The sequence below is a fragment of the Mus caroli genome, chromosome 10 (assembly GCF_900094665.2).
Source record: "Mus caroli chromosome 10, CAROLI_EIJ_v1.1, whole genome shotgun sequence".
NCBI classification, from domain to species: domain Eukaryota; kingdom Metazoa; phylum Chordata; class Mammalia; order Rodentia; family Muridae; genus Mus; species Mus caroli.
The window spans coordinates 74,100,582-74,127,657 of NC_034579.1; the positions used below are offsets into that span (position 1 = coordinate 74,100,582).

At 56.5% G+C, this 27,076-nt stretch overlaps 2 protein-coding genes across 3 annotated transcripts; one reads left to right on the plus strand and one right to left on the minus strand.

Annotated features, from left to right (window-relative positions):
* The first annotated feature begins 2,158 nt into the window (after nucleotides 1-2,158).
* On the plus strand, nucleotides 2,159-16,811 carry Stk11 (serine/threonine kinase 11). Of its 2 annotated transcripts, XM_021174235.1 has the most exons (10): nucleotides 2,159-3,260; nucleotides 10,921-11,004; nucleotides 11,598-11,687; nucleotides 12,147-12,279; nucleotides 12,347-12,483; nucleotides 12,773-12,900; nucleotides 13,166-13,223; nucleotides 14,030-14,226; nucleotides 16,038-16,244; nucleotides 16,389-16,811. In XM_021174235.1, exons 1-9 carry the CDS (start codon nucleotides 2,971-2,973, stop codon nucleotides 16,229-16,231), a joined length of 1,311 nt encoding a protein of 436 aa, XP_021029894.1. In that variant the 5' UTR covers nucleotides 2,159-2,970; the 3' UTR covers nucleotides 16,232-16,244; nucleotides 16,389-16,811. The 2 variants fall into 2 exon arrangements, with proteins under 2 accessions (XP_021029894.1, XP_021029895.1); XM_021174236.2 differs by lacking the exons at nucleotides 16,038-16,244; nucleotides 16,389-16,811 and adding an exon at nucleotides 14,517-14,890.
* Nucleotides 16,567-25,463, minus strand: Cbarp (CACN subunit beta associated regulatory protein). The gene is made up of 10 exons (XM_029482510.1): nucleotides 25,218-25,463; nucleotides 23,457-23,556; nucleotides 23,212-23,351; nucleotides 23,043-23,107; nucleotides 22,519-22,663; nucleotides 21,531-21,702; nucleotides 21,274-21,402; nucleotides 20,727-20,934; nucleotides 19,140-19,320; nucleotides 16,567-18,384 (listed from the first exon to the last, which is right to left on the minus strand). Exons 2-10 carry the CDS (start codon nucleotides 23,547-23,549, stop codon nucleotides 17,424-17,426), a joined length of 2,094 nt encoding a protein of 697 aa, XP_029338370.1. The 5' UTR covers nucleotides 23,550-23,556; nucleotides 25,218-25,463; the 3' UTR covers nucleotides 16,567-17,423.
* Nucleotides 25,464-27,076: the final 1,613 nt, after the last annotated feature.

Consider the following 27,076-nt stretch of genomic DNA (forward strand, 5'->3'; position numbering starts at 1 on the left):
GGTCTGGAATCTGTGGCCTCTCAGGGATAATTAATGCTATTGAAGTGGTACTGAGTTCCCAAATTTACAAAGTGGCTGCTCTACTGGAAGTCACAGGTTCGGTTCTCAGCACATGAAAGTCACATGCCTGATCACAACTATCTGCAACACCATTTCCAGGGTATCTGAGGCCTCAGTGGGGTCCTGAATATGACAGACACACAGAGGTAAATATGATAAATCTCTAAATAATTCTAACTATATCTCTGACCCAGACTTCTCACCAGCGTGATAACTCTTCCGCTCAGAGAATTCAGGGTAATGTCTTGGGACGTGTGAGGCTGTCACACTGGGGGAGCTCAGGTACAGATCGGGTGGAAACAGAATCTTGTCTATTGCCCCTGACTCTTTCTGGATCTGTCCTTGGAGTCTGTCAGGGGAAGGGTGGAGGTGGAGGTGTTTGAGACTTACCTATCCCTGCCATAGTTTAAGGCAATGTCAGAGCAATGAAATGGAGGTGAGTGTGTGACGTGGGTGCTGGCCAGCAAACCTGTGTGTTCAGGAGAGCAGCCCGTGCTCCTCACCCCTGACCTGTCCCTCCATCCAGCCTGACTCTTTCTCTGTTTGTCTAGTCTGTGTTTTCCCTGGACTTCTGTCTTCACGTCTGTTTCTCTGATCTTTTTTCTTAATTTATGTGCTTGCATAAGTCAGTTCTCTCCTCCATGTAAGTCCTGAGGGCTGAACACAGGTAGAGCAAGCATTTTTGCCCACCCTTCCTGGAGTCTAGGTCTCTCCCTCCCCCAGGACTCTCCTGGCAGTCCACCCTGCCCCCTAGTGGCCTCGGAGGGAACCATAGACTTACTGTGGACCTTGTAACCGGCCAGTGCATAAAGTAGTGTGTAGAGGGAGTCAGGCAGGGTGAGCACTCGTCCCTCAGTCATAAGCCAACCCTTATTTTTTATTCGTGCAGTTAAAAAAAGGGCACACATAAAAATAAATAGATTAAAAATATTAAAAAGAAGATGGGCGGTGGTGCCACACGCCTTTAATCCCAGCACTTGGAAGGCAGAGGCAGGCAGATTTCTGAGTTCGAGGCCAGCCTGGTGAGGTCCAGGACAGAGAAACCCTGCTGTCTCGAAAAACCAAGTATTTATATATATATAAAAATATAAAATTATATATATATATATATTATATATATATATATATATATATATATATATATATATATATTGACCAAAAACCAAACCACCCCAAAACACTGCAGCACAGGTGAGTTGAGGCCAGCGGCGACGTCAATCTTACCCAGCCACCTTTTTTGATAGCTGTTATTTAAAACTCTGTGTTTTGTGTGTATGTGTGTGTGTGTGTGTGCACGCGCGCGCGTCTGCCACGGAGTACCTAGGATCAGAGACAGCCTGAGGGAGGTATTTCTCTCTAGCCACCTTGTGAATTTACGGGGATCGAACTCATGACGTAAAATGCCCGCAACTTCTGAGCCATCTCACAAGCCCAGCTGCTCTTATTTTGCACAGGAAACGCTCCTCTCTATGTCATGGATCTCAGTGGCGCTACATTAAGGCTTCAGGTTCGGAAGTGTCAAGTTTGGGCTACTTTTTGACCTTTGACCCCGCCCCCAAGGCTGTTAAGAGCAAGCCTGGGCTGGATCACTTTAGGGATCCACGAGCCTCTCCACCCTCCCCCATGCCTCCAGTCGCGGCCGTTCCCCGGAGGACGTTGACGCGCGTGAACTCTAACCGGAGGCCCGAAACTCCGAGGTCACCACAGCCAGCCCAGGGGTTTCGCTGGCCCGTCGCGCTTGCTGACGGGCGTCTGGGACAGCCACTGACAGATAAAGTCCCGCCCCCCCCCCCCNCAGGGCCAACCACTGAGGGGCGGGGCTTGAAGCCACAGCCCACGGCCGCTCCCTTACAGTCGCTTGCTTACTCCCATTGACGGGCGTCTGAGACAACCAATGAGAATATAGATCACGCCTTCTCAGGTGGAACCCGAACTGTCCAATGTCAGCTCGGGCGCCCACCTAGATCCAAAGAGCCCAATCCCCGTTGGCGATCGAGGCGGGTCCAAAGGGTGGGGCCTAAAGCTACAGCCAACTGCCGCGCACGTCGGCTTCGCGAGGGGGCGTGTCCACCGTTGCGACGTGCGACGACGGCGCGGCGCAGGGCGGTAAACAAGATGGCGGCGGCGTGTCGGTCTAGGAAAGGGGAGGCGGCTCACGGCGTCCGCGAGTGAGGCGCGAGTCGCCGAGGGCGGCGCCGGCGTGGAGTTGTCTCTCGCGGGCAGCATCTTTCTGCCTGGAGTTCGATTCCCCCCTCGCCGCTCCGGCCTCCTGCCTGTAGTGCGGCGGCTAGGCGGCGAGGGGGACGCGCCGCCCGGGGTGGTTTTTTTCCCCCCTCGATCCCCGGAAGATTTCCTGTCCGGACTTCGTGCCCGCGACTTGCGGGTGTCCCGGTGTCCCGCGTCCGGGTGGACTCTTCGCCCCGAGAAGTCGTAGAACTAAGGGGCCGCGCGCGGCTTCGGCGCGGGCCGGACATGGACGGCGCGGACCGGCCTCGATGCGGCCGCCTGGGCCCCTGAGCGCGGGGCCCAAGTGGCGACCATGACCTAGCGGTCCGCGCGCCGCGACGGCGGACCGTCGCCTCCGTCGGAAGCAGCGTCCCCGGGGACCCGAATTGGGGGGACGCGAGGGTTGGGGGGGCTCATTGCTTTTTTTTTTCATTCTTATTTTCATTTTTTTTTCTCCCTGAGCACCTAGAAGAAAAGGGGAAAATCAAAAGTGAAGAATTGGCGCCCAGGAAGCGGACGTGGACCCGGTTGTGGGGACCGGGAGTGTTGTGGAGGTCGTTCCTATTTTTCCCCGTTCCTTTTTTTCCCCTTCTTGGAACATTTGGAAGAAGCGGGTGGGGGGGAAATTCGAACTTGAAAAGAATTGGCGGTCCCGAAGGGGACGAGGACAAAGAGTGGGCCAGGATGGACGTGGCGGACCCCGAGCCGTTGGGCCTTTTCCCCGAGGGCGAGCTGATGTCGGTGGGCATGGACACCTTCATCCACCGCATCGACTCCACCGAGGTAATCTACCAGCCGCGCCGTAAACGCGCCAAGCTCATCGGCAAGTACCTGATGGGGGACCTGCTCGGGGAGGGCTCGTACGGCAAGGTGAAGGAGGTGCTGGACTCCGAGACCTTATGCCGCAGGGCGGTCAAGATCCTCAAGAAGAAAAAGCTGCGCAGGATCCCCAATGGCGAGGCCAACGTCAAGAAGTAGGTGCCAAGGGCCTGGGGCCGACGCGGGCGCTGCCTTGAGCTCCTTGGGCAGCCCTTCTACTTTCTGGCTCTTCTCTTCCCTCTAACCGTATTCTCTTCTCATTTCCTTCCTCCTTTTCTTCTCTTTCCTTTTACTGCCTTATCTACCCCATCTATCCCTGAGCGTCACCTCGTGGAGTCTGTATGTTGGGGCAGCCTGCAGGACTGTCCTAGCGGGAGGTCCTGCGGCCAACTGCGCCTCCAGCCCCCCTCTTTGGGCCAGGTCCTGGCGCAAGTCGCGCCTGGCTTCTTTGGCGGGCGTTGCCAGGCGGGTGGCTAGTTTGTTTACGCAGCTAGAGGGAACCGGTGGGGCCAAAAATAATGGTGAATAGAGACTCGGGGTGAAGGGGGGTAGCCGGCCAGTGCTGGCGCAGGTCCCTGCGGTGTCCTGCGCGTAGTTGGCGTCGTTTGCCCCTGGGGACTCTTTATCGCCTGCCTGAACTTCACCTACCGGCTTCCAAGAAGGGGCCTTATCTTTGGGGCCAGCACTGGCGACACTCTGCCTAACTGACCTTGCCTGTGGTCCTGTCCCAGGAAAGGCTGGCAGCTTCTTGTTTTTGCCAGCTGGGCACTGCTCTGAGTGGTACCTACAGGAAGGTGGACAGATATCCAGGATCAGATGTGTGGACCCAGCGGTGGAGCAGGGCAGGCTGGTGGCCTAGGCTCCTCACAGGACCTCCTTGGCCTTTTTTGTATGAGTGGTCTTAGGTCAGTCTTGCACTGGGGAACCTGGGCACCCAGCATCAGGTGTTCCTTCAGAGGCCTGAGCTCGGAAATTCCTGGCTTGAAATCATTGTCTCAAGGTGGAGGTGCCAGAGGCTGCTCGCCTCCAGGTGGTATCTGCTGGTCTCCAAGGCAAGTGGCTTCCTTTGGCTTCAGGGTAATGGTTCTTGGAAGCCCACCATGTCTGTGAGGCTGCCCGGGCCTGCATCCTGGCTTGGGTCAGCCGCAGTCCTTGTACACATGGCAAGCCTGTGTGCTCTCTCTGCCTGTGACAGAGGGCCCCAGAGCTCTATCTGTGACTTCCTAGCCCTCATCTGCTGCTTTAGGCTTCCTGCCATCTCAACACCCAGGTTGGGGTGTGGCTTGCAGAGCCAGTCGGGTTCAGCTGAGAGAGATTGGTCCCTAGATCCTAAAGTGACCGCGCCCCCCCCCTCCCCCATGAGTCAGTGATGCTGGACACAGTCCACACTGGAGGTCTTCAGGACTGGGGAGCTCCTACACACTAGGTAGGAGCCTGCATGGTTCCTCAAGACAGGAGTTGGTCTGGGCAAGTAGACACATGCCTCTCATTGCAGTGCTGGAGAGACTGAGGAAGGAGGATTGCTTCTGTTTCTAGACCAGCTAGGAGTGCATGGGAAAACCTGGTTTCATAAGGGAAACTGGCTGGTAGGGTGAAGGCCCCAGGACCCACAAGGTGAAAGCAGACTCAGCTCTCACAAGTTTACTCTGACTTCCATATGTGTGCTGTGGCACATGTATATACACACACAAGATAAAAACTAGGAGGAGAAACTGAAGCAAAAGCTGCAGACTGACACTCTGCCCAGCAGTGAGGTGCTTGAATGGCAGGATACAAAGCCAGGTATCTCCATGGGAGTGCTGGTGTTCCCCACTTCCTGAGTGGCTCCTGCAGGGCAAAGCCTAGGGCTGCTGCACCTGCTTGTGTGATCCCCACTCAGCCACAGCATGGAAGGGGCAGCTTGGCGAGCGACAGCTGGTGTGGGCAGAAAGGCTCCTTTGTCTGCAGGGGCTTAATAGACTGCACTCCTGTTGTCTCTCTCATGGTGAAGTGTCTGGAACCTTCCAGGCAAGCCTCTGGGGTCCTGTCCTCCAGTCTGCACACAGAGCTTTCTCCTTCCAGTACCATACTGTGGAAGCATGCCAAGGCATCAGGTAGTATAGTGCCTCCATTCCTGGGAAGGCTGCAGGGACCTGTGCCCTTGGCTCCTGTCAGCCCCACTGAGAAGTCGCAAGAATTTTTTCTTAATGTTTATTTTATTTTTTTAACGTACATTGCTGTTTTGCCTGCATGCGCATCTGTGTCAGATCCCCTGGAACAGGACTTTGAGATAGTTATGAGCTGTTATGCTGTAAATTGAACCCAGGTCCTCTGGAAGAGTAGCCAAGTACTTTTGGCTACTGATCCATCTCTGTAGCCTCAAGTAGCATGATCTTAGTACCAGCTGACAGGAGAGTTGAGGAAGTTGCTGGTGACCTGCTGCTAGCTCTATGGCTCTATGGCTTTGAAGCCCCCCACCCCTCAAGTGTACTGTGGTTGTCCTGCTCTGCCTTACCTGTGGGGCTTTGTGTGGTTAAAACCCCATGTGCATGGGCCTTGTTGCTACTTGCTTGTGCATAGATATACTTTGAGATCCTCCAGATGGGACAGGTTGATAAAGCCAACCCAGAATATGGTGGCGATGAGACTCTTCCATTTCCATGTTGTCTGTATGGTGTAGTGGAAGGCATGGATCTCTCTCCAGCTGATGCCCTCACCACCAGGAGAATGCCTCTGCATACTTGCTTTTTGTTGGTGTTTTGTTTTTTTTGTATCTTTTTGTTGTTGACATTGATGTCTTCCTTTTTTTTTTTTTTTTTTATATTCCCTCACCTAGCCCTGGGTGTCCTGGAACTCACTTTGTAGACCAGGCTGGCTTTGAACATAGAGATTCACCTACTCCTGCCTCTTGAGTGCTGGGGTGACAGGCGTTTGTTTGGCCACCACTCCCTGACCATTTGGATTTGCTTTTGTACATGTGTAGGGTCTGGTGAGTGAGAATGCACACCTGCCTGTGGAAGCTTGAAGAGCATCATCTCCAGGAGCTAGACTTGTGAGCTGACTAACGTGGTACTAGGAACTGAACTCAAGTAGCCTGGGATGGCCAAAGACATTCTTTTGTTTGGTTTTGGTTTTTTGTTTTTCGAGACAGGGTTTCTGTGTATAGCCCTGGCTGTCCTGGAACTCACTCTGTAGACCAGGCTGACCTCGAACTCAGAAATCCGCCTGCCTCTGCTGAGATTAAAGGCGTGCACCACCACTGCTTGGCTCATTTGGTTGCTCTTTGCTAGTTGCAGGTCATGAGTGGTCAGCTGTGCCTGTGCTCTCTGAGTCCACTAGGTGGGGGCTCCTGCTTGCCCTTGCTCTTGACCTTCTTCTTTCCTAGTTCCCCTTGCTTGCCCTGTAGGTAAGTGGTTAGGACTGAAGGCCGGGCAGCCAGAAGCTGGGTCCTGGCAGTGTGGACCGTGCTTAGTTGAGTTGCCTGTCCTTTGCAAATTGTCTGGCCACCATCTCTTTTGGGGATAGGGAGCACCTGCCTGGGCAGAGTGGCTTGTGCTGGATGGTCACTGGCCACTTAAAGACAGTGCAGACAGTGTGTTCAGCTGTTGGGTGTCACCACCCTGTCCAGATCTGCACCTGTCTGGGTTGCTGGGGCCATGGGAAATGCTGGCAGCTTTCCAGGGACTACTGGAGGCCATTCCATGGTGACTGGCGGGCTGTGTGATGTGGATTGTGAATAGTTAGGACATTAGCGAGTTGTAGGACTTTGTTGGGTTTTCAGCCCTCAGCTCACAAAACATCCAAAGCAGCCCTGACGAGCTGCTCTTGCTGCCTGCCTGTACTGTGAGGCCACCCTGTGTGCCCACACTCTGCGTGCCCACACCTATGCTATGGCCTCATGTGGCTTACTTTGTTGTGCCTGTGGCATCTAGAGATCATCCTCAGGTGTCACCTCTCAGTGCCCAGCACTTCCTTTCATACTGATAGGGACCTGGAACCTGTGACTAGATGAAGTGACAGGGCTCACAGGTAGATACCACCACAGTCGGATATTTATGGGTATTAGGAGATCAAACTCAGATTCTCAGGCTTGCTTGTCAAGATTTACTGTCTCCCAAGTCCACTGTTAGCTGTTTTTTTTGGCAGGGAATTGATGCTTCCACAAGGGAACCATGTTGGTCCACAGACTCAGTACGGGGTAGCCAGCGCACTGGAATGGCAGGATGGAGCATCTGCTGTGCGGGCAGAATTCAGGACTCTGCATCAGGCATGGGTCTCTTTTCCTTTCCCAGTGCCAGGGCCTGGCACGTGAAGGCAGGCGCCCTGTCACTGAGCTCTGCTTCCTGAGAACTGAGTTGGGAGTGTCCCCTCTCCTAAGTTTAGAGTCTGCTTAGGATGTGGGATGCCTGTTTTATTTTATTTATATGAGTATACTAGCTAGCTTCAGACACCAGAAGAAAGAGGGCATCAGATCCCATCACAGATGGTTGTGAGCCACCATGTGGTTGCTGTGTATTAAACTCAGGACCTCTGGAAGAGCAGTCAGTGCTCTTAACCACTGAGCTATCTCTCCAGCCCTTCACCTGCTTTTCTTAGTTACCTAAAAGAAATCCTGAACACAGGAGGATGGCAGAAAGCTCTGAAGCCAGGTGGTTGGGGTTCCTTCCTGGGTCTGAACCTGCCCGGGCGCTTAGGCTCCCTGATGCCCTCAAGTACTTTCCCGTGGGTGAGAGTTGGATGCTGGAGGCTTCAGTAAGGTGGTTTTGTTTGTTTTTATGAAAACTTTATGAGTGTTTTGCCTGTATATTGTGCTCCAAATGTACCTGGGTAACCAGAAGAGGGCATCAGATCCCCTGGAACTAGAGTTTTGGGTATTTGTGAGCCATTGTATGAATGCTGGGAATTGAACCAGGGTCATCAGCAGCCCAGGTTAGCCTCAAACTCATGATCCCCCTGCTTTAGCTTCCTGGGTTTTGGGTTGCAGATACATAGCACCATGTCCAGTCATGAGGATGCTGTGATGCTGTCTCATCCGCTTGTCTTCTTGCTGTCACCTAGCACCTGACTGAGGCCACTGAGGAAGGAAGCGATTGCAGGCAGAGTTCCTCCTTGTGGGGGAGGCACCTAATGACGTCACAGCATATCTGCAGGCAGGAGGCAGACTCCCCCTCAACCCTTTTTTTGGGGTAGGACTTTGTCCTTGCTCAGTCTAATCTGGAGACTCCCTGAGACTTGGCCAGTGCCTATAGAGTTGATCACCATTAACCACCACAACATCTGCTGTGTAACTTCTCCTGGGGAGATGCTACGCACTGTCTGCTCACCCCAGGTAGGGAGCCCACGGCTGACCAGAGTATGGATACCACCAAGGTCCAGTGTGGTGAACCAGTGAGTGAGGTTTATTGGGGTTACTTAGAGGAGCAGAGATGGCTCGGAGATGGCTGAATCCCCAAGGCCCTCCCCAGCATGGGCGATGGCTCTCAAAGCGCACGCCTTTAATTCCAGCACTCAGGAGGCAGAGGCAGGCGGATTTCTGAGTTTGAGGCCAGCCTATGGTCTACAGAGTGAGTTCCAGGACAGCCAGGGCTACACAGAGAAACCCTGTCTCAAAACAAAAACAAAAAAAACCCCAAAACAAAAAAAAAAACAAACAAACAAACCACACAGACATAAGAATGTGTTTTTGTTTTAACCCCAGGTGTAGGTGCAGGGCTGCTTCGGACTGTCCCCAGCAGCTGACTATGATTTGCCTCGTGCTCTAGCGGAGGTGTGGTTTTGCCAGCTGCAGTTCTTTTCTGAGATTGTGTGACATTTGGAATTCTGGGAATTTTCAGCGGGTACATAAAAGTGAGCCCCAACCCCTAGGCAAGGTTGGTGATGTAATTAGGGAGGTTGGTTGCTGTTTGGTTGAAGATGAAACAAAAGGAAAGAAATTAGATTCTTGGAGTTACCTGATTTCTCTCCTCTATTCTTTTTATCTGTTTGGTTTTTTTTTTTTGGTTTTTCGAGACAGGGTTTCTCTGTGTAGCCCTGGCTGTCCTGGAACTCACTTTGTAGACCAGGCTGGCCTTGAACTCAGAAATCCGCCTGCCTCTGCCTCCCGAGTGCTGGGATTAAACGCGTGCGCCACCACGCCCGGCTTTCACTTTATTTCTTTTTTTGACATGGTTTCTCTATATGGTCCTTGCTGTCCTCGGACTCATTTTGTAGACAGGCTAGCTTGAGCTCAGAGAGATCTGCCTGCCTCTGCCTTCTGAGTGGAGATTAAAGACGTGTGCCACCATGGCTGGCTCCAGGGCACAGCTGTCAGCTGGCTCACTGTCCTCTCTACCTTGATTTTCATCTGTATTGGCATGAGTATTGGCCTCTCTGTCAGGGGTGTCAACTGGTGTGGCGTCTACCTCAGCTCCTACCTCCCTAGTGGGCTTCAAGCCCTGCCTTTGACAGTCCTTGCTGTGCCGTGGGATATCAGGATGGCAGCCTTAGTTTTTATAGTAACTGCCTGGAAGTCAGTGTGGAAGTGGGGAGCTGGTAGAGTCTGGGGTTTGGGTCATGCTGTATCTGAGCACTGGTATCTTAGAGTTGGTTTCCCAAGAATCCCAAGCCCAAGACACATTTGAGTGTGTATCTAGCTGTGCTGTTTCCCTCTTGTGGTTGTGGCTCCTGGGGACAGAAAGTGAACTAGGGTTGAACTGGAAGTTCTCTTCCCAACACTTTGAGGAAAGATAGTTGTGTCTGTCCCAATGCAGACCATCTCCATAAGTGCCGTGTGCCTAGACTGGGGGGGGCTGTTGACTTTGGACCCAGGCCTGCTTCCACAGCCCAGAACATAGGGTGGATGCCCAGTGGGCTATGCTCAGGGAGACTTCTGAGGAAAGGAGTCTGGAGTGGTGAAGACAGGCCAGGGAGGGGCACTGTCCACCCAGCTGAGCTTTTGGGTGAGTGTGCAAACCAACCTTCAGGGTAGATGATGTTGCCCTCAGCCATCCTGGCATGCCAACCAGCCTCTTGGAGAACGTGCATATTCAATCACCCTGTGAAGCCCCTATGAGCTGTCCACTACAGCCATAGTCCTATGCCCCAGTGAATCCTCCTGTCTCTGGAGTCACTTGTTCTGGACATCTGCTATCACGGAGGCCCACATTGTGTGGCCTTTTTGTGTCAGGGTTTCTCACTGGGCGAGATGTCAAGGGTCCCTCTAGACTATGACAAGTGTCAGAGCCTTGTTCCTGTTTACACCTGTGTGATACTCTCCTTTGTTATGTAGGTGGGTCATGTAGTGCCTGTCAGTGTCTGTTAGGGTCAGTGCCTGCCCCTTTGGCCGCTGGGTGACTTCTGTGATGAGGCTGTACATGTCTGGGAGCTTCTGAAATTGGGGTGCTGGGCCATTGCCTGGGTATCAGACCTGAGCTAAGGGAAGCCTCTGGGATAGGCCACTGGCCCCATCAACTGGTCACACAGTGGCTCTCATGTGGGACCAGCACCTTCCTCGATGGTATCGTGGTGCCTGTTGCCAGTCTCAGGATTGACCTTCAGCTCAGCGGGGCAGGCCAGGGTTGTGAGGTGGGGCGGTGCTTGGGAGAAGCCCTCTTAGCCTAGCCAGAGGCACGTTAGGTGCTGGACCTGTGCTGCCTCCCATGGGGCTTTGCTTGTCCTGGTGGTCCTTCTCCACTATGGCCGGAAACCACCACAGCCCAGATGACTGTCCTCTCCCTGGGATTGAGCCAGATGTCACAGGCAAACAGGAGGCTCCACCAGAGATGGGCATGTGTGCCATGACTAGATGTAGGCTTCTCACAGCAGGCAGGGTCAGCTAAGCAATGTCCTCTGTTGCAGGGAGATCCAGCTGCTGCGGCGGCTGCGGCATCGGAATGTGATCCAGCTTGTGGACGTGCTGTACAATGAGGAGAAGCAGAAGATATATCCTGTGGGTGGAGTGGGCTGGGGTGGCCCCTGTGTTAGGGGCTGGAAGCCTTCTGCAAGGCCTCTGGCTGCAGTAGTGCTACATGTCATCCTGTGGTGCCTGTCAGCTCAGCAGGCAGGGGAGCAAGGCACGAAGCTTCCACCTGGTGCCAGCCTGTTCTGAGCAGTGTGGCTGGGACTGGGCATGGCCTCACAGGGACTTGGGGCCTATGTACATTGACAGGGCCCCGGCTGGTTCTAGAGGTTTCCATGCTCCCCCTTCCCAGAGGTAGAGGTTGCACAGCCTACACTGCATCTGGGCAGTCCTGGGAGCATTCTGAGAACCCAGTGCCCTGCAGCCCCAACTCCTGGTACCCATCTCTCCCTGTGGCTAGTACACCAGCTGATTTCAGTCCTGTTGTGACCTATGCTGACTCCATGTGGTCCAAGGCACTGCTGTGGCCTTGTGGACCCTGTGAGTACTGATAGGGAGCACAGAATGGCGGGAGAGCAGAGTGTTGGTGGTCTGTTGGCCCAGCAGGGCCCTCTAGACCACTGTTGCTAGGAGCAGGGCTCCTGGGCCTGGTGTGCTGCTTTCCTTAGCGCCCTACGTATATGGTGATGGAGTACTGCGTATGTGGCATGCAGGAGATGCTGGACAGTGTGCCGGAGAAGCGCTTCCCTGTGTGCCAAGCTCATGGGTGAGTGCCCTGCTGGGTGCAGGAGGAGCAGCTATTGTCAGGAAACCCAGGTGTTTCTGGGCCCCCAGTTTTTAGTCCAGCCAATGTACGTACTTAGGGTTACCCTCTTGTTAGGCCCTGTGGTCCCGCTGCCCTGCAGAGCCGTAGTGGGTATGAGGCCTGTTCAGCGCTCCCAGGTTCAGCAGAATCACATCCCCTGGCTAGCAGAGAACAAAGGGAAGGGAAGGAAGCCAGAGGGGAAACCTGGCTCCCTGGGCCTGGGCAGCAGTGACTGCCAGTTGCCCTGTGTAATTTTAGTGGCCCAGCCTTCTGACTCTCAGGTCTGTTTGCCTGAGCCCTAAACACCTATCACCTTGTAGGCCAGGCCTCATGAGTCTCTCAAACTTCATAGCAAACTTATGTAGGTACCATGGTATGGGCTGAGACGCTTTGGGGCCTGAGCCAGTCCCACCCATTCAGGTACTTCCGCCAGCTGATTGACGGCCTGGAATACCTACACAGCCAGGGCATTGTTCACAAGGACATCAAGCCGGGCAACCTGCTACTCACCACCAATGGCACACTCAAGATCTCCGACCTCGGTGTTGCCGAGGTAGGCACCATGTGCAGGGATCATGGGCCGCTTCTCCTGAGCTGCCCTGACTCTCACTGCCCTGCAGGCCCTGCACCCTTTCGCTGTGGATGACACCTGCCGGACAAGCCAGGGCTCCCCGGCCTTCCAGCCTCCTGAGATTGCCAATGGACTGGACACCTTTTCAGGTTTCAAGGTGGACATCTGGTCAGCTGGGGTCACACTGTAAGTGTCTTGTGTGTACCCTGTAGCAGATGGGGGGCTGTGGATTTTCTCTAGTGTTCTTGGGCCTTTTTACCCTCAGTGTGTGGCTAGCAGGTTGGACATTCCAGGTCTGTGGGTGTGGTTCCTCACCCCACCCCACCCCACCCCACCCCACAGGGTTTTGCTTGCACACAGATGTAGGTGCCATCACTGCACATCTACCAGTTAACATGTGTCCTGCCTGGGAGTTGGGGCACCTGTCCTCTGGTCTCCAATATGGCTAGCACTGACACTCTTTTCCTATGTGAAGCTACAACATCACCACGGGCCTGTACCCATTTGAGGGGGACAATATCTACAAACTCTTTGAGAACATCGGGAGAGGAGACTTCACCATCCCTTGTGACTGCGGCCCACCACTCTCTGACCTACTCCGAGGTGGGCATCTCTAGATCACCCAAATGTTAGGACAGCAAGGGACAGAGCCCCTGGTCTGTGGAGGGGTTCTGACCTTACTGTCAGAACAGCCTTTGTCTGCCAGGATGGGAGGTTTCTGAGATTGTTTCCCCCCATCTGGGGCCGGGGTGGGTGGGTGGGGTCTCAGTGCTATGGGGCCTAGGAAGGCCAAGGGGATGGATGGTGGAGTGGGGCTGTGGCACAAAGCAGGCACCAGCTACACTCACATATCTCTTCTGTCCTACAGGGATGTTGGAGTACGAACCGGCCAAGAGGTTCTCCATCCGACAGATTAGGCAGCACAGGTGAGCATGGCCGGCCTGTCTCAGCCTGCTGGGGATCTGAGCTGAGAACATGGTCTCAGAGATACTAGGTCATCACAGGTGTGCTGTGTGTATTAATGTCCTGGGAAGGCTGTGTGTGAACTTGGGGTGTGACAGGGGTGCCCCATGCAGGCCTCCCTACCTTTATCGTTTTGTTGAGGAGTGCAGGCAGTTATGTGGCTGAGAAAGAAGCTGGGGATTTCAGGGCCTAGAATTAGATCCTCCCATGGTGGGCAGGGAAGGAGTAGATGGTGAAGTGTCACTTTGGACCCCAGCTGTTCCTTGGCCATCTGGACATGGAAATGTGTCTAGGGAGGCCAACAGGAAGTTTGAGGGAAGTTTGAGGCATGGTGTCTTTCCTCACATGAGGCTAAGAGCCTTCTGGGTAGCAGTGGAGCCTCTGTCCTCCCTTTTTTTATTTACCAGCTGGTCGGAGCCCTTGGGTCCAGGCTTCTCTGTCCTCTTTTCCCTCCATGCTAGACTGAGACTGGCTCAGCTGGGTGTTCCCCAGGGAGGGCTTCTAGCCTACCCGTGTTCAAGGCAGGTGGGACTAATAGGTGCAGGGACCTGATTGCCCACCATAGTCCAAGGCGCTATGGCTGTCATCAGTGGGTGGTGTGGTGGTTTGTGCCAGTGCTATGGGTGTTAGGCTACCTCGAGCCTGTAGCCGGAACACTGAGGCCTCGTCCTATGTAAGGACAGCCATGGTGTGGGCTCTGGTGGGTATTGGCCAGCCGTGGTCATAGTGCCTGGCACCTGATGTCTGTGCTGCACTTGGGCTTCTATAGCTGGTTCCGGAAGAAACACCCTCTGGCTGAGGCGCTCGTACCTATCCCACCAAGCCCAGACACTAAGGACCGCTGGCGCAGTATGACTGTAGTGCCCTACCTGGAGGACCTGCATGGCCGTGCAGAGGAGGAGGAGGAGGAAGACTTGTTTGACATTGAGGACGGCATTATCTACACCCAGGACTTCACAGTGCCTGGTAAGCTGGCTTGGTGCAGCTCCTGCTGGAGCTGGTGACTTTGTGCACTCTGGGGCTGGTCCTCTTCCCAAGTCTCCAGCCAGCTAACATGAGCCACCAGGACTGCCAAAGCCATCCTGGTGGCTGTGGCATTTCACTCTGGGCTAGATGAAGGGCTCCCTGGCTGCATCTAGCAGGAGGAGGGGAACCCTGGAGGGCAGTGGGTAGGGGCCCTGAGACAGCCACCTGAGGGAGGGTCCAGTGGCCCTCGGTCCTGGCCATGCCTGACCTTATATCGCCTTCTTCCCCAGGTGTCGAGGAGGCGGCCGAGGCAGGGCTTAGCGAGGATGCATGCGACATATGCATGTGGAAGAGCCAGGGCGCAGGCCTTCCTGGAGAGGAGCCCGAGGAGGGGTTTGGGGCTTTAGTGTAGCTCCCTGTCTGCTGCCCCACCCATGTCCTCCATAAAGCTTTGTCCACTATGTCTGCAGGTGGATGCTTGTCGCGACTTCACTCCTGTCACTACCCTGACAGGCTCCTCACCAGGGTTTCAGAGAACATGCCTGGGTCCAAGGCCTGAGCCAGCTCCTCAGTGCCAGAGTGGCTGCCAGCCAGGGCTCTTGGGGCCTTTGTTCCTGTGGCCTGCAGGCCAGTCCCACTCAGCTCCTGGCCTTTCAAATAGCTTTGGTGGGAGGGTAAGGACCTTGGGCTACTATGTCTCCTGTAGCAATTGAGGGTTCTAGTAGCAGTGCCCGCTGGGTGCCAGGTGGGATCCTCAAGGACAGGTGGACACCTGGTGTCCATTATGGGCCTTGGCCACAGCCCTTCCTAAGGTTTAAGGCATCCCTATGTGGGAATAGTGTCTTCTACTCTGTCACCTGGAGCCCTTGTCTAGACTGTCCCACAGGCTGGGCTCCTGGCTGAGAGCTGGTTTCTCTGCTGGGGAGGAGATGTACTTAGGTGCTGGTTGCATGAGGGACCCTTAAGGCTCCTGTGGTTTGAAGGAAGGCAAGGGTCTGGGGACACTGGTTGGCCATGGAGCCCATTTGTCAACTGGGGTAGTGTTGCACAGAGTGAAGTGACAGTGCTCTGAGGATAGCCTGATCCCTCTGTACCTGGCATGAGGGTCGGACTCTGCAGCAACAGGACAGGGGCTTTCTACTCAGTGCCTTGTGTGAAGGAGGGGACAGATGCCTTCTCAGAGTCCACCTGACCTCTGACCTCAAGCCTCAGTCCCGTGCAGAGTGAGCCAGAGTGGGTGCTGCTAGTGTAGCCGAGTCAGAGGGTCTAGGAGAGAAATTCTGGATCCAGGAGCATGGACAGTGGGGTGTGTGTGTTGGGTTCCACAGCTGCATTGCCGAGCACTGGACATGTAGTTACATGTAGACACTGACCTCTGGAGCCTGAGAAGCTTCAGGAGAGGCCACCTTTTGTCCCACTGCGAGGGCAGGCCAACAGAGCAAGCTGGCCTGCAGCCCCCAGCTTGATGGTCTCCTTCCCCGTGCTCATCGCAGCTAGTAGCTCCCAGGCCGAATGCTTCATCTCCTTGTGCCTGTACTGAGGGTCTAGAGCCTCTCCCTTGGAGAGCTCTGTGAGCTGGTGCTGGGCTGCCCAGGCTAGACAGGCAGGTGAGCGTGGGCATGCTGCAGGAGGGCCAGGGCATAGCACTGTGAAGGCAGTGGGCCTGCCTGCCTTTGGAGCTACTGAGGGGTGGGTGGCACTAGAGGCTAGAGCACCTCTGACCAGCCTCTGGCACAGTTGGGGCTGGCTGGGCCCTGGGGCTTTGAGCTACCTGCCCCTTGGCTCAAGCTATGCTTGCCATCTTCCCGCAGGACAGGTCCTAGAAGAGGAAGTGGGTCAGAATGGACAGAGCCACAGCTTGCCCAAGGCTGTTTGTGTGAATGGCACAGAGCCCCAGCTCAGCAGCAAGGTGAAGCCAGAAGGCCGACCTGGCACCGCCAACCCTGCACGCAAGGTGTGCTCCAGCAACAAGATCCGCCGGCTCTCGGCCTGCAAGCAGCAGTGACTGAGGCCTACAGGTGGGCATGGGCCCGGGTCCAGCCATGCCTGGTGTTCACAGTGGGTGTCTGCTGGGCTCCTAGCTCCTTCCTGTAGGGCAGGGCTGCAAGGGGGAAGGTCTGGTGGCTGAGGTGGTACTAAGTGACCACCCATTCTACCAACAGTGTGTTACCAGGATCTCTGGGCAGGTGTCCCTGCAAGGCTGTGATTTCTGGACCTGCCTGATCACTCACTTTGGGACATTGGAGCCGAGGGCGGACCTGCCGCCCCTGAAGCACTTTATGTCGAGACCACTGGCCGGCCTTGCCTGCATGCCGCCCTGCGAGCCTCGCTGTCTTTGGGTTGGTTTCTTTTTTTTAATAAAACAGGTGGATTTGAGCTGTGGCTATGAGGGTGTTTGGAAATATGGAGCAGGCGGGGCACAGGGTGGCCTGCAGAGAAAACCCAGAGCAAACAAATATGCAGAGACATTTATGATTAACCAGACAACATGACCAACCACAGAGGGCGCAGGGCAGGGAGTGGGCGGGCACTCACAGCGAGGCTGCCCTATCTTTTGGCAATAAATAAAGCTTGGGAAACTTGAAGCTGCCACCTGGGCTGTTCTGTCCGTGTGTCCAAAGCCCAAGGCTCTCGGGGAGGAATGAGACGGGGAGCCTGTGCACATGCAGAGAGCAGGCGCGGTCGGTTATTGCTCAGAGAGGAAAGGTGGAGCGCATACCATGGACAGGGTAAATCAATTCAGAATCTGGGGCGGCGAGCTCCTCTCTGATCCTCAGTGCCCCACAGTCACTTCGCCTCCAGTAGGTTCGCTCACGCAGTGGCAAGCAGTGACACTGCTAGCATGTGCTCACGAGTGGAGGGTCAGCTGATCCTGGAGGGAGGCTGCACATGCACTTCAGAACCTGCTCCACCAGCATCTGTGGCCAGAGGCTGGGTGCTGGGGTCAACCATATATGGACTGGAGAGTCCAATCTCGTCATCCTCCCTGCAGTTGAGCCTGGGTCCTGGAGCCTCATGCTTCCGGAGGCCACTGCGCCCTGCTAAGTGCCCAGGGGACACTATATGTGCACACTTGGGATTTGGGGGCCGTGTACCCATGCACGGCCACCTCAGGTTGCACCCGCTGTCGCCACCATTCCCACAGCAGCCCCATGTGCTGCCGGAGAAGCAGCAGAGAGGCAGGTCCAGTACAGAGCTTAGGCCGGGCTGTGGTCAGGGGATGTAGGGGCAGCAGCAGCGACAATCAGCACCTGGGATGAGGCAACTGGCTCAGCAAGACCGGGAGAGAAGAGTCTCTCGTCGAGGCTGGCTGCTAGCTTGTCTAGCAGGGCCCCGGCGGGCTCAACGCACAACCCAGAGCCTGGGCAACCACCACCACCTCCACCGCCAGGCTCCTCCTCGATGACAGGAATGGATGGGTCATCACCCGTGATGGGCAGCGCACGGCCTTCAGGAGGACAATCAACGCTGTCCCCACGGCGTAATGGCGCACGTGTAGGGCGGGCTACCCCAGGGGGCGTGGCTGCACGTGCACCACCGGGGTCGCTGTGCTGCCGTCCTCTCTGTTGCCATTGCTTCCGCGCATGAGGATGCGCACGTGTGCGGTGACGCGGTGCATCGTCGAAATGAGGGTCATGGCGCAGGAACTCATGGAAAAGAGCGTCCGTCTTTTCGTCGATGCTGTAATCGCGGCGCGGCCTGCGTGGCCAGGCTCGCGGGCTGCGGGGAGGGCTGCGGGCTGGAGCAGGAAGTTCCGAAACTTCGTCGCCTGCTCCGCGCCCCTCGATGCTCGCATAGCCACTGTCCATCTGTAGCAGGCGGCGAGCTTCGCCGTCCTTGGGCCTCAAAGCAGGTGGAGACTCGGGAGGGGGCGGGAAGGCGGGTGCTGCGCCTCCACCTCCGGAACCCGAGCCCGAGCTATCTCCGCTGCGCACTGAGTCGCGGTCATTGCCGCTGCTGCTGTGGTCCGATGCAGTGGCTGCATGGAGCTCGAGCGAAGCACGAAGGCTCCACAGGTCACGGTAGCTGCACTGTGCATGCTCGGCGTCCTGCTCTTGCTGCGGGTCCTGCTGCTGCGCATGCTCGGGCCCCAAACTGATGCCATGCTCCGGAGGAGTCTCGGGGCTCGCTCCTCCCGCCGCCTCAGCTGCCTCTAGCCTGCAAGGCCAGGCCCATGTGGTCAGAGCCTGGAGGCATTGCCCTGCCCTGCCGGCCACATGTTTGTGCTTTAGGGACTATGGACACGGAGGGTCTCCCGTGGGGTCTGGGCCACTCCTAAGTAACTCTCTTGATTTGCAAGGGTACCAAGAGAATGGACCTGAACCAGACTCCAAATCATCAGCCCCTTGTCCTAGGTTACTGCACCCACTGGTCAAGGGCTGATACAGCCAGGTGTGAATCAATGAAGCTAAGGGTCAGCCCCAAGTTTGCAAGGCCTCAGCCTGCATCCCAGTGGTTTAAGCATTTGGGAGTTTTGTTTTTGGCTTGGGGGAAGGGAGGTTATTTTTGATTGCAGCTGTTAGCAAGGCCGCTCCTTGATTGGGGTCAGGCATACATCAGGAGTGCAGGTAGGCAGAAGGGATGCTGGCACCACCGAGGAGGCCTTCAGGCCTCGGAGCCTGCCACATATCGGCAAGGCCACGGGAGGCCCCAGCCCACTGCCCTGCTCTGGCGGGTGTCTCATCTTGGAAACCCTGGGACCATCAACTGCCCACCTACCCTTACCCAAGCTCTCCCTGCTTCCCTCCTCCTTCTCCGGTCTGCGTTGGAGAGGTGGCCCCCACGAGGTGGCCAGGGTGACTCGAGTTCGTGTCCACAGGGCCAGGAGGGCAGTCCCTGGGCCACCTATGGGGGACGGGGCAGGGCAGGGGCCCACAGGCCCACCCTTAGCACCTCTATCTACTGAAAAATACCTGCCGAGAGTGGGGGGCGGGCTGGTGGGGCTGGCCAGAAAGGGGCGGGGGGGTGGGAAGGCCACCGAGTCGCCTGCGCTGGCAATGTACTGAATGAAGTCGGCGTGGGGGACGTCCCCCTCCTGCTCCATGCTCTCACTGGCTGCCCGCTGCCGCTGAAAGTGGTGCCTCTTAGGGGAACCTGCAGTTGAAGATCAGGCCAGGACCAGAGATTAGGCGTGAGCTGAAAGCCCTTACAGGACAGCAGTCCAGACGACCCTGGCTGGACCGGTGTGGCCATGAGAAGGATGCCCAGAGCCTCGAATGGCCCAGCTCTTGCTGAAGTCATTGCCTAAGCAAGCTGGGGTTGTAAGGAGCCTGCATGGGAGGGAGGGAGGAAGATGCCACCTGCAGGTCGCACCGTGCCCTGGGAAGCTTGGGTGAACTGCACCACCCGTGCCCCCAGCTCCTGGCCAGAAGCCAGGATCTTACCCCAAATAGAACTGCCAGAGTGGGCAGTCCTCCAGGTGGGCTGGGAGCCACGGGGCTGCACCAGTGGCTATGGCCAATCTGCACCAGGAATCCTGACTCCAGCTCAGAGCCCAGGTTCTCACCAGGCAGTCAACAGGACTGCCCCTCCGACCAGAGCACCCCGGAAAGGAAGTGAAGTGAGCCCTCTGCCACCCAGGTCCTCCCTGGTACTCCCTCACCCTGTGTCTTCCACCTCCTCCCCCACAGGGAAGGCCAGTACCTAGGTGGCACTGTCTCAAGCAAAGCCAGGGCACCCTCCCTACAGTTAGGCAGCCCTGTATCCTAGGGTCAGCAGGCTGCCACCTGTTTGTGGGCACAGGCCACACTCATTTGCATATGAGTCCCTTAGGAGTGGCCCAGACCCCATGGGAGACCCTCCGTGTCCATAGTCCCTAAAGCCACAGCTGAGATGGGACACTGTCCTCACAAATACCCAGATTGTTACGGTCTAGGGCCTTATCGAAAGTGTTTGGGGATTAGCTGGGCATGGCGTGTGCTTCTGCTAATCCCAGCACTTCAAGAGGGTTGCAGGAAGTTCAAGGTCTACTTGGGACACACAATGAGACACCTCAAAATAAAAGGCATTCATAAATCCTAAAATTAGTCCGATGGTCCTTTTGTCTTTTCTGGAGATAGGCTCTCATGTAGCCAAGGCTAGCCTCAAATCTACATAGCTGAGGCTGGCAATGAGCTCCTGTCCTCCAACCGCTGCCCTTCCATGTACTGGGAATGTGCACCAGAACACTGGAGAGGGAGCCTGGGCTTCATGCAGGCTGGCGAGGTCCTCTACCCCAATGACTTGTTTCAACGACTCAAAGTCATACAGGCAAAAGGGCCAGGTGGAGGTTCAGGGAGCTAGGGGATCGGTGTGCTGATGGATGAAGGGGGGACCACACCAGCTCTGAGTACCCCGGGGGCCTTGGAGCACCGGTGACAGGATGGTCATGTGCCTAAGAGGCAGGGTACCAGCAACTGACAGCTTTCCTAAAGAGATTCATGCCCTGGGAGTCCCTGGCCATTTGAGAGACCTCCATCAAGATGGCCCCTGGAGGTCATAGTCACTCTAGGATGTCTTACCTCTCGTGTCCAGACTGGACGCTCTCTGGCTGGGCTCCAGCTTCCATTTCTTGACCTTGAAGTAGGGGCTGGCTCCATCCAGGCTGGCATGTCGGCGTAGCCGAGTGAAGAATTGCAAAACAGTGCCCGACCCGGAGGAGCCTGTGCCCATCTCCCCAGGCACTGTTTCAGGCCCAGCAGCCTTGGCACCCCGGGTACCTGCATCTAACTGGAGGGGTGGGGGGAAGTAGGGATAACTGTCAGGCAGGCCCGGGATCCCTCCCCAGCAGGCCCTGGCCCAATCCCTGGGTCCCTATGAAGTGTGCCTTTGGCCAATCCCTTCTGGCAACCTTTCTTGAGCCAGCTCTGCCATCCTGCCCTGAATCCTGCCTTTCAATGGGCAAGGATCCTGCCTACAACTTCTATTCCTTAGGCTGAAGTGAAGCTGGCCACTCTTCCCACCAGCCTGGCTCTTACAGGGAATCCTAAGGTCTGGGAGCAGAGTGGTTCTGAGAAAGAAGTCACCATGATCTTGGGATGCTATAGGGACACCAGAGGGAACCCTCACCGAAGTGCCCTCCCCAGAGTCACTGGAGGCTGAGGGGCTGATCTCTGAGAAGTCCACGGAGTTGTAGGGACCTCCTGGCAGGGCAGAGCTGGGGCCGACTGAGTGGCCGGTGAGGGTCTTCCCAGGGGGCTATGAACAGAGAGGTTGGTGAGGGAGGAGGGACAGAGAGTACAAGTATGTGAGGGGTGACCCCACCTTCCCACCCCAGCCTGCCAAGACCTGCTGAAGACCACAGGCAGCTGTAACCTTGACCTCACCTGGAAAATAGCCAAGCTGTCCTTGGGGGTGGTAGCTGGGTGGGGTGTGGCCGCTGCACTGGCCTCCCCCGAATCACACTCATGGATAGTAGCGATTTTGAGGGGCGGCAGGTGGAGGTGGGTGAGGCGGGCATTCTTGAGGTGATGGAAATCCCCTTCTGTTAGGGTGTACCTATGTTGGAGACCCCAGCAGTCAGCCCTTGGCAGTCCCTCGCATAGCACCTACACTTTAACATCTTGACAGACAGGTCTCTCCCTGTTCAAGACTTTGAGCTTTTAATTCTCCTGCCTCCACCTATCAAATGCTGGGGTGACAGGTTTTTGTTTAATTTCTGAGACAGGGTCTCTCTATGTAGACCAGGCCGGGCTTGAACTCACTAAATACCCACCTGCCTCTGCTGGAGACTGCCATTTTTGTTTGTTTGTTTGTTTGTTTGTTTGTTTTTTGACCGGGTCTCACTCTCTAGCCTGGGTTTGGCCTTGAACTTTGCAGCAATCTTCCTGGCTCTGCCCACCATGTGCGGGTGTTCTTTTTAAAGGCAGGTCTTTGAAATACACCCATGGCTGACCTGGTACTCTCTATGTGTATTTTCTATGCAGACCAGTCGGGGTCTCAAATTTGTAGCAATTGGGGCTGGAACCATGGCTCAGGAATTAAGAGCACTATGGCTCTTGCAGAGGACCTAAGTTGGGTTCCCAGCATCTATACTGAGCCACTCAGAGCCACCTGTAATTCTAGTTCCAGAGAGCTCTGACGCCCTCTTCTGGCCTCTGTGGGCACTTGAAACCACATGTACATACCCCCACACAAAGACGTATAAATAGGTAAAATTTTAAAAATAACTAGTAATTCTGCCTCAGCTTTGCTTAGACCTCGATATTGATACTTACTCTACTCTCCACCCTGCCAGCCCATACCAAGAGACATGAGCCAGGATCCCCAGCTTTCATCACCAAGCTGCTGTGACCTCCCCCTGACTTCTCTCACCGGCGGCCCTTGTCCTGAGCCTTGCGGCTCTGTTCAAACAGGGCAGCCTCGTTGAAGGACACTCGGCGGCCAGTGGAGCTGGTGGCTAGGAAGCGCTCTGTTTCGGTGTCCTGGCCCTCGGGGTCTTCCCCCCTGCAGTCGGGGTCTGTGAGGAGAGCCAAGAGAGGGTGGGCCCGGGGTGGGCCGCGCGTGTCTGGCTGCCAGGCAGGCCGCTGGGCGGGGTGGGCTGGGAGGGGGGCACGGGCCGAGTGAGGGCAGGACGGGGCGGGCTGGGCGGGGCGGCGGGCACTCGCTCATCCGCTCACACACTCACTCGCTCTCAGCACGCGCCTGTGCGCACCTACGCCTGGGCGTTAAGGAAACAGAGATGAGTCGGACTCGAACTGCGCCCAGTCTGGTGGGGGAGACAGACAGACAGACCGTCAGGCGGCCCGAGGGGGCGGGCAGGGGGCCGAGGGGTGGGGCGCGGCGGGAGGCACAGTCAAGTGCAGCTAGGGGTGCTGCAAGCCGCGCGGGCCCCTCACCTTGTATAGGGTGGGTGCCGTTGTCCAGATAAGTAGTGGTGGTCTTCTCTGCTTCCTCCATGGCCCTGAGGAAGAGATGGGAAGAAGAGTGAGCAGGAATGGGGCGTCTCCACTCTGAGGCTCTGCAAGCGCGCCTGGGCATGTGTCAAGAGGTTCCCAGGGCAAGCACCTGTTGAAGCGCTGGTGCACCTCCCAGCAGCGTTTGCAGAGCAGAAGAACGCCAGACAGCACCACCAGCGTGCCTCCAACGAACAGCGACATCACCACCACCAGCAGCACATAGTTGTCCAAGATGGGGTCAGGCTCCGCCTGAGTCGGGGTTGAGTGCACAGGGCGGGGCGTGTCAGGGCTCCACAGCAGAGTGGGGTTTCCATCCCACCTCTACCCCGAGTCTCCAGGAGTCACCCAACCCACCGTGGGGCGGCTGGTGGCATTGTCCCACGAAGTCGTCAGGGCAACAGTGGCGGTAGTGGCGGCCGCTGTGGCCATGGTGGCCGTGGGCTGCATTTTGAGGCTACAAAGTAGGGCATAGAGCCAGCTCAGGTTCAGCTCTGCCTGCCCCTCCCCACAGGAGCCCCTGCAAGTCAGCCCCTACGTCCCCGTGCAGCAGCAGCCGCCGCCGTCACTGGGGTGACTCATGGACAGGTGGGGCGGAGTCTTACAATGTGAGTGCCCCCCCAACTCCCCATCCCCGCAGGGGTGCCTGGAGCCAAGGCTCCCCCCCCCCACGCCAGGACCTCTCTTTCGCCATCTTTTATCACATAAAAGGTGGCATCACGCTTGCGCAGAACTCTCTGTGTGTGTGTGTGTGTGTGTGTGTGTGTGTAAATGTGGCTTTCCCAAATGCCAACCACCTCCCTGGCTGGCTGGGGTGGCCGGACCGGCAAGGTAGCGCAGCCATGCCCAAGGAAGGGAAAGCACCCTTGGAGGAACAAACACACGACGCCTCCACAGCACACTCAGGCAACATCCCAGGTGTCCTTCTTGTCTCAGGGTCTCATGGTGCAGAAAAGGAATTGAAGGTAGTGCACCTGAGGTGTGGGCGGGGCTGTACTAATGATTCCCCCACCCCCAGTCACGACTCGATAGGGAAAGGTCCTTGTTCCCCACACTGGTGGGAGTGCAAAGGACAAAAGACGCTCATCTGTTCCTGGCCTGAAAATTTTGGTTCCCATGGCAACGGTGCGCAGGGCCTCGCAGTGACGGGGGGGTGGGGGGGACTGTTGCCAAGCAGAGGGAGGCGGGCGGGGGCGCGGGGGAGGCCGCCCACAGGGGCGCCCCAAGGCTTGGCCAAGATGGCTGCTCACCAGGCCTCTGCCAGAAGCGTGGAGAAACTGAGGCTAGGGCACATCATGGGGTGGGGTGGATTCAGAAAGGGCCTGCTAAAACTGCACCTGACTCAGTCCGGGAATGAAGATGATTCTGGAGTAATAAAGGCCATTCTGGCCATCCATCCCTACTTCCCACACCAGCGTGAGCATGCAAACCCCTTTCCCATGGAAGAAGAGCCCGCAGGCTCCACCGTCACCAGTGTTTTTCAGACTGGATGGTGGAGGAGTTGTGGGGGGAAACCTGAATAAACGATGTACACCCCCCCCCAAGAAGGCTACGTTTCCTCAGCACACCCAGGCAGAGAGCAGCGGGCATCAATTTCGGTGGGTGGCAAGGGGCGCATCCGTAGATCGGCAAATGAATTCAGGCTGGAGGGGGTGGGGCATGGTGCGGATGGTAATGAGAGGTGGGGGAGGAAGATGGCTGGAGACCCAAGGCGAGGAAGGCCAGGTCATGAGAGCCAGCGAGAACGCAAGCCTAGACATGGAGTCCCCACAGAACGTCCACCAGGCCCCCCAAGTAGGATACGGTGCGGAAAAGCGCAGAGAACGCGACGCCAGGCGCGTGAGGATCCAGGAGGCCAAGGCGACAACGCTCTCGCCCTGTCACTAGGGTAAACTGAGGCCAAGGGCAGGCGTGGGCTGGCTCCCTCTCGGGGCTGCGGGCGGTGGGCGGGGTGCAGGGCGGCTCAGGCCGTTCCCACGCTCCGCTCCCTTCCCGGAGCCGCGCGCGACAGGGCCAGTGGGCCAGGGCGGACCCTGGAACTGGTCGCCATCCCCTGGCCGCGCGCATTCGCCCGCCCGTCCCCGCCCGGCCCCGCGCGCCAGGGCCCGCCGCGCCTACCTCAGCGCCGGGGCGTGCGGCCCATGGGCGGCGGGAGGGCGGGCGGCAGATACACGGCTCTCCCGGTTGGCTCTGGAGCTCGGTGGCCGCGGAGCCGACGGAGAATTTATGAATGGGGAGAGCAGCGCACGGGGGAGGCGCGCAGGAGAGGTGGGGCCGCGCACGTGACCGCGTTGGCGGTGCTCCCGCTCCGGCCCCTGGCTCTGTGCACCCGGTAACCGCCCGGTCCCGCAGCCTGACCGCCCCCGCCGCTCTCGCCGCCGCGTCTGGCTCTCACTGCGATGGCCACCGCCTCCCCTTCCCTTCCGGCGGGGGCGTGGGGCGGAGCCTGAGCTCCCGCGCCCCCTCCCGCTGTCGCGCAGTCCCGCCCCCCTCACCCCTGCACGACTCAGCCTACCTGGTGCTGTCCCAGAACCCGGTGCTGTTGGGGCGCATTACGCCCCTAAACTAACGCGGGTATCTCAGGTCTTGGGGACCCTCAACTATCTAGTTTGTCACCTGCCACTCCAGATGTGCAATTCCAGTTTGCATATCCCCTTGGTCTACAAGCCATGAGATATAGGTACATCCCCATCCCCACTTGCATGTTTTTCTTATGCTGCTCTTTGGCAGGTTCCTTTATGGGTCCAGCATATAGCTAGTGCTGTAAAACACCTACTCAGAACTTGCCCTCAGAACTGTGATGGTCCCGCACACCTGCATTTGTAAGGTGAAATCAAGTGGATCAGGAGCGCAAGGTCAACCTCAGCTACACAGAATTCTAGGCCAGCCTGAGCAGCACGAGACCCCTTCTCAAACAAGAGAACTGTAGTGAAAGGGCTGAGCAAGCTAGGGTACCTGCGGCCGAGCCCAAGCAGCCATGTTTCATCCCTCAGTCCTGAATAGGAAAGGAAGAGTGCCTCCCCCCACAAGTTTTCCTTTGACACCCAAAGATTTGCTATCCCCTTGCCCACTAACTAAATGAATGTAATAACATTTAAACTTGCATCCATAGAGGTCTGTTATGGAATGATCCATACCTTATAACTCCTTCCACTTGCAGACAGTTCTCTTCCCGGTGGTGCTTGCGTTCGAACCCAGGGTCAGTCTCATTATAAGAGCCTATGCACGGGGCGTGGTGGCGCACGCCTTTAATCCCAACACTGCGGAGGCAGAGGCAGGTGGATCTCTGAGTTCGAAGACAGCCTGGTCTACAGAGTGAGTTCCAGGACAGCCAGGGTTACACAGAGAAATCCTGTCTCGAAAAACCAAAAAAAAAAAAAAAGAAGAGCCTATGCTCCCAGACCATACCTGCTTATTTCTGATAAGTGTCATCATGAAGGTGGGTCGTTTACACTGACCTCCAGGACACCATCCTCCTTTTCGTTTCAGTGAAGGGGATTAACCCACAGACCCGAGGCTGGCCCACACCACCATGATGGACTTCCGAACCCAACCAGATTGGTCTCAAGCTCATGAGTGTGTCAGCACACATAGACTTTCCAAATACTAAATATTCTGTGTGTGGGGAGGGGTCGTGAATTCACATCCTTTTGAAGGTCAGAGGAGGATGTCGGATCTTCTGAAGCTACATGCAGCTGTTAGATGTCCCCCATGGGCACTGAGAATGAAGCACACGTCCCTTGGAAGAACAGTGCTCGTTGCTGATCTCTGAACCATCTCTCCAGCACTCTAGGTTTAGTTTTTAGAAGACTTGTCTGGTAAGGCACAGTGGCCGTGGGGGTGGGAAGAGGACACTCACCACCGGACAAGTATGATCTTTCTAGGGTTGAGTTCTTGCTTCATGGAGCATTTGAGTAGATATGGGATCCTGGGACGGATATGGGTGTGGGTGTGTGTGTGTATGTGTGTGCGCGTGC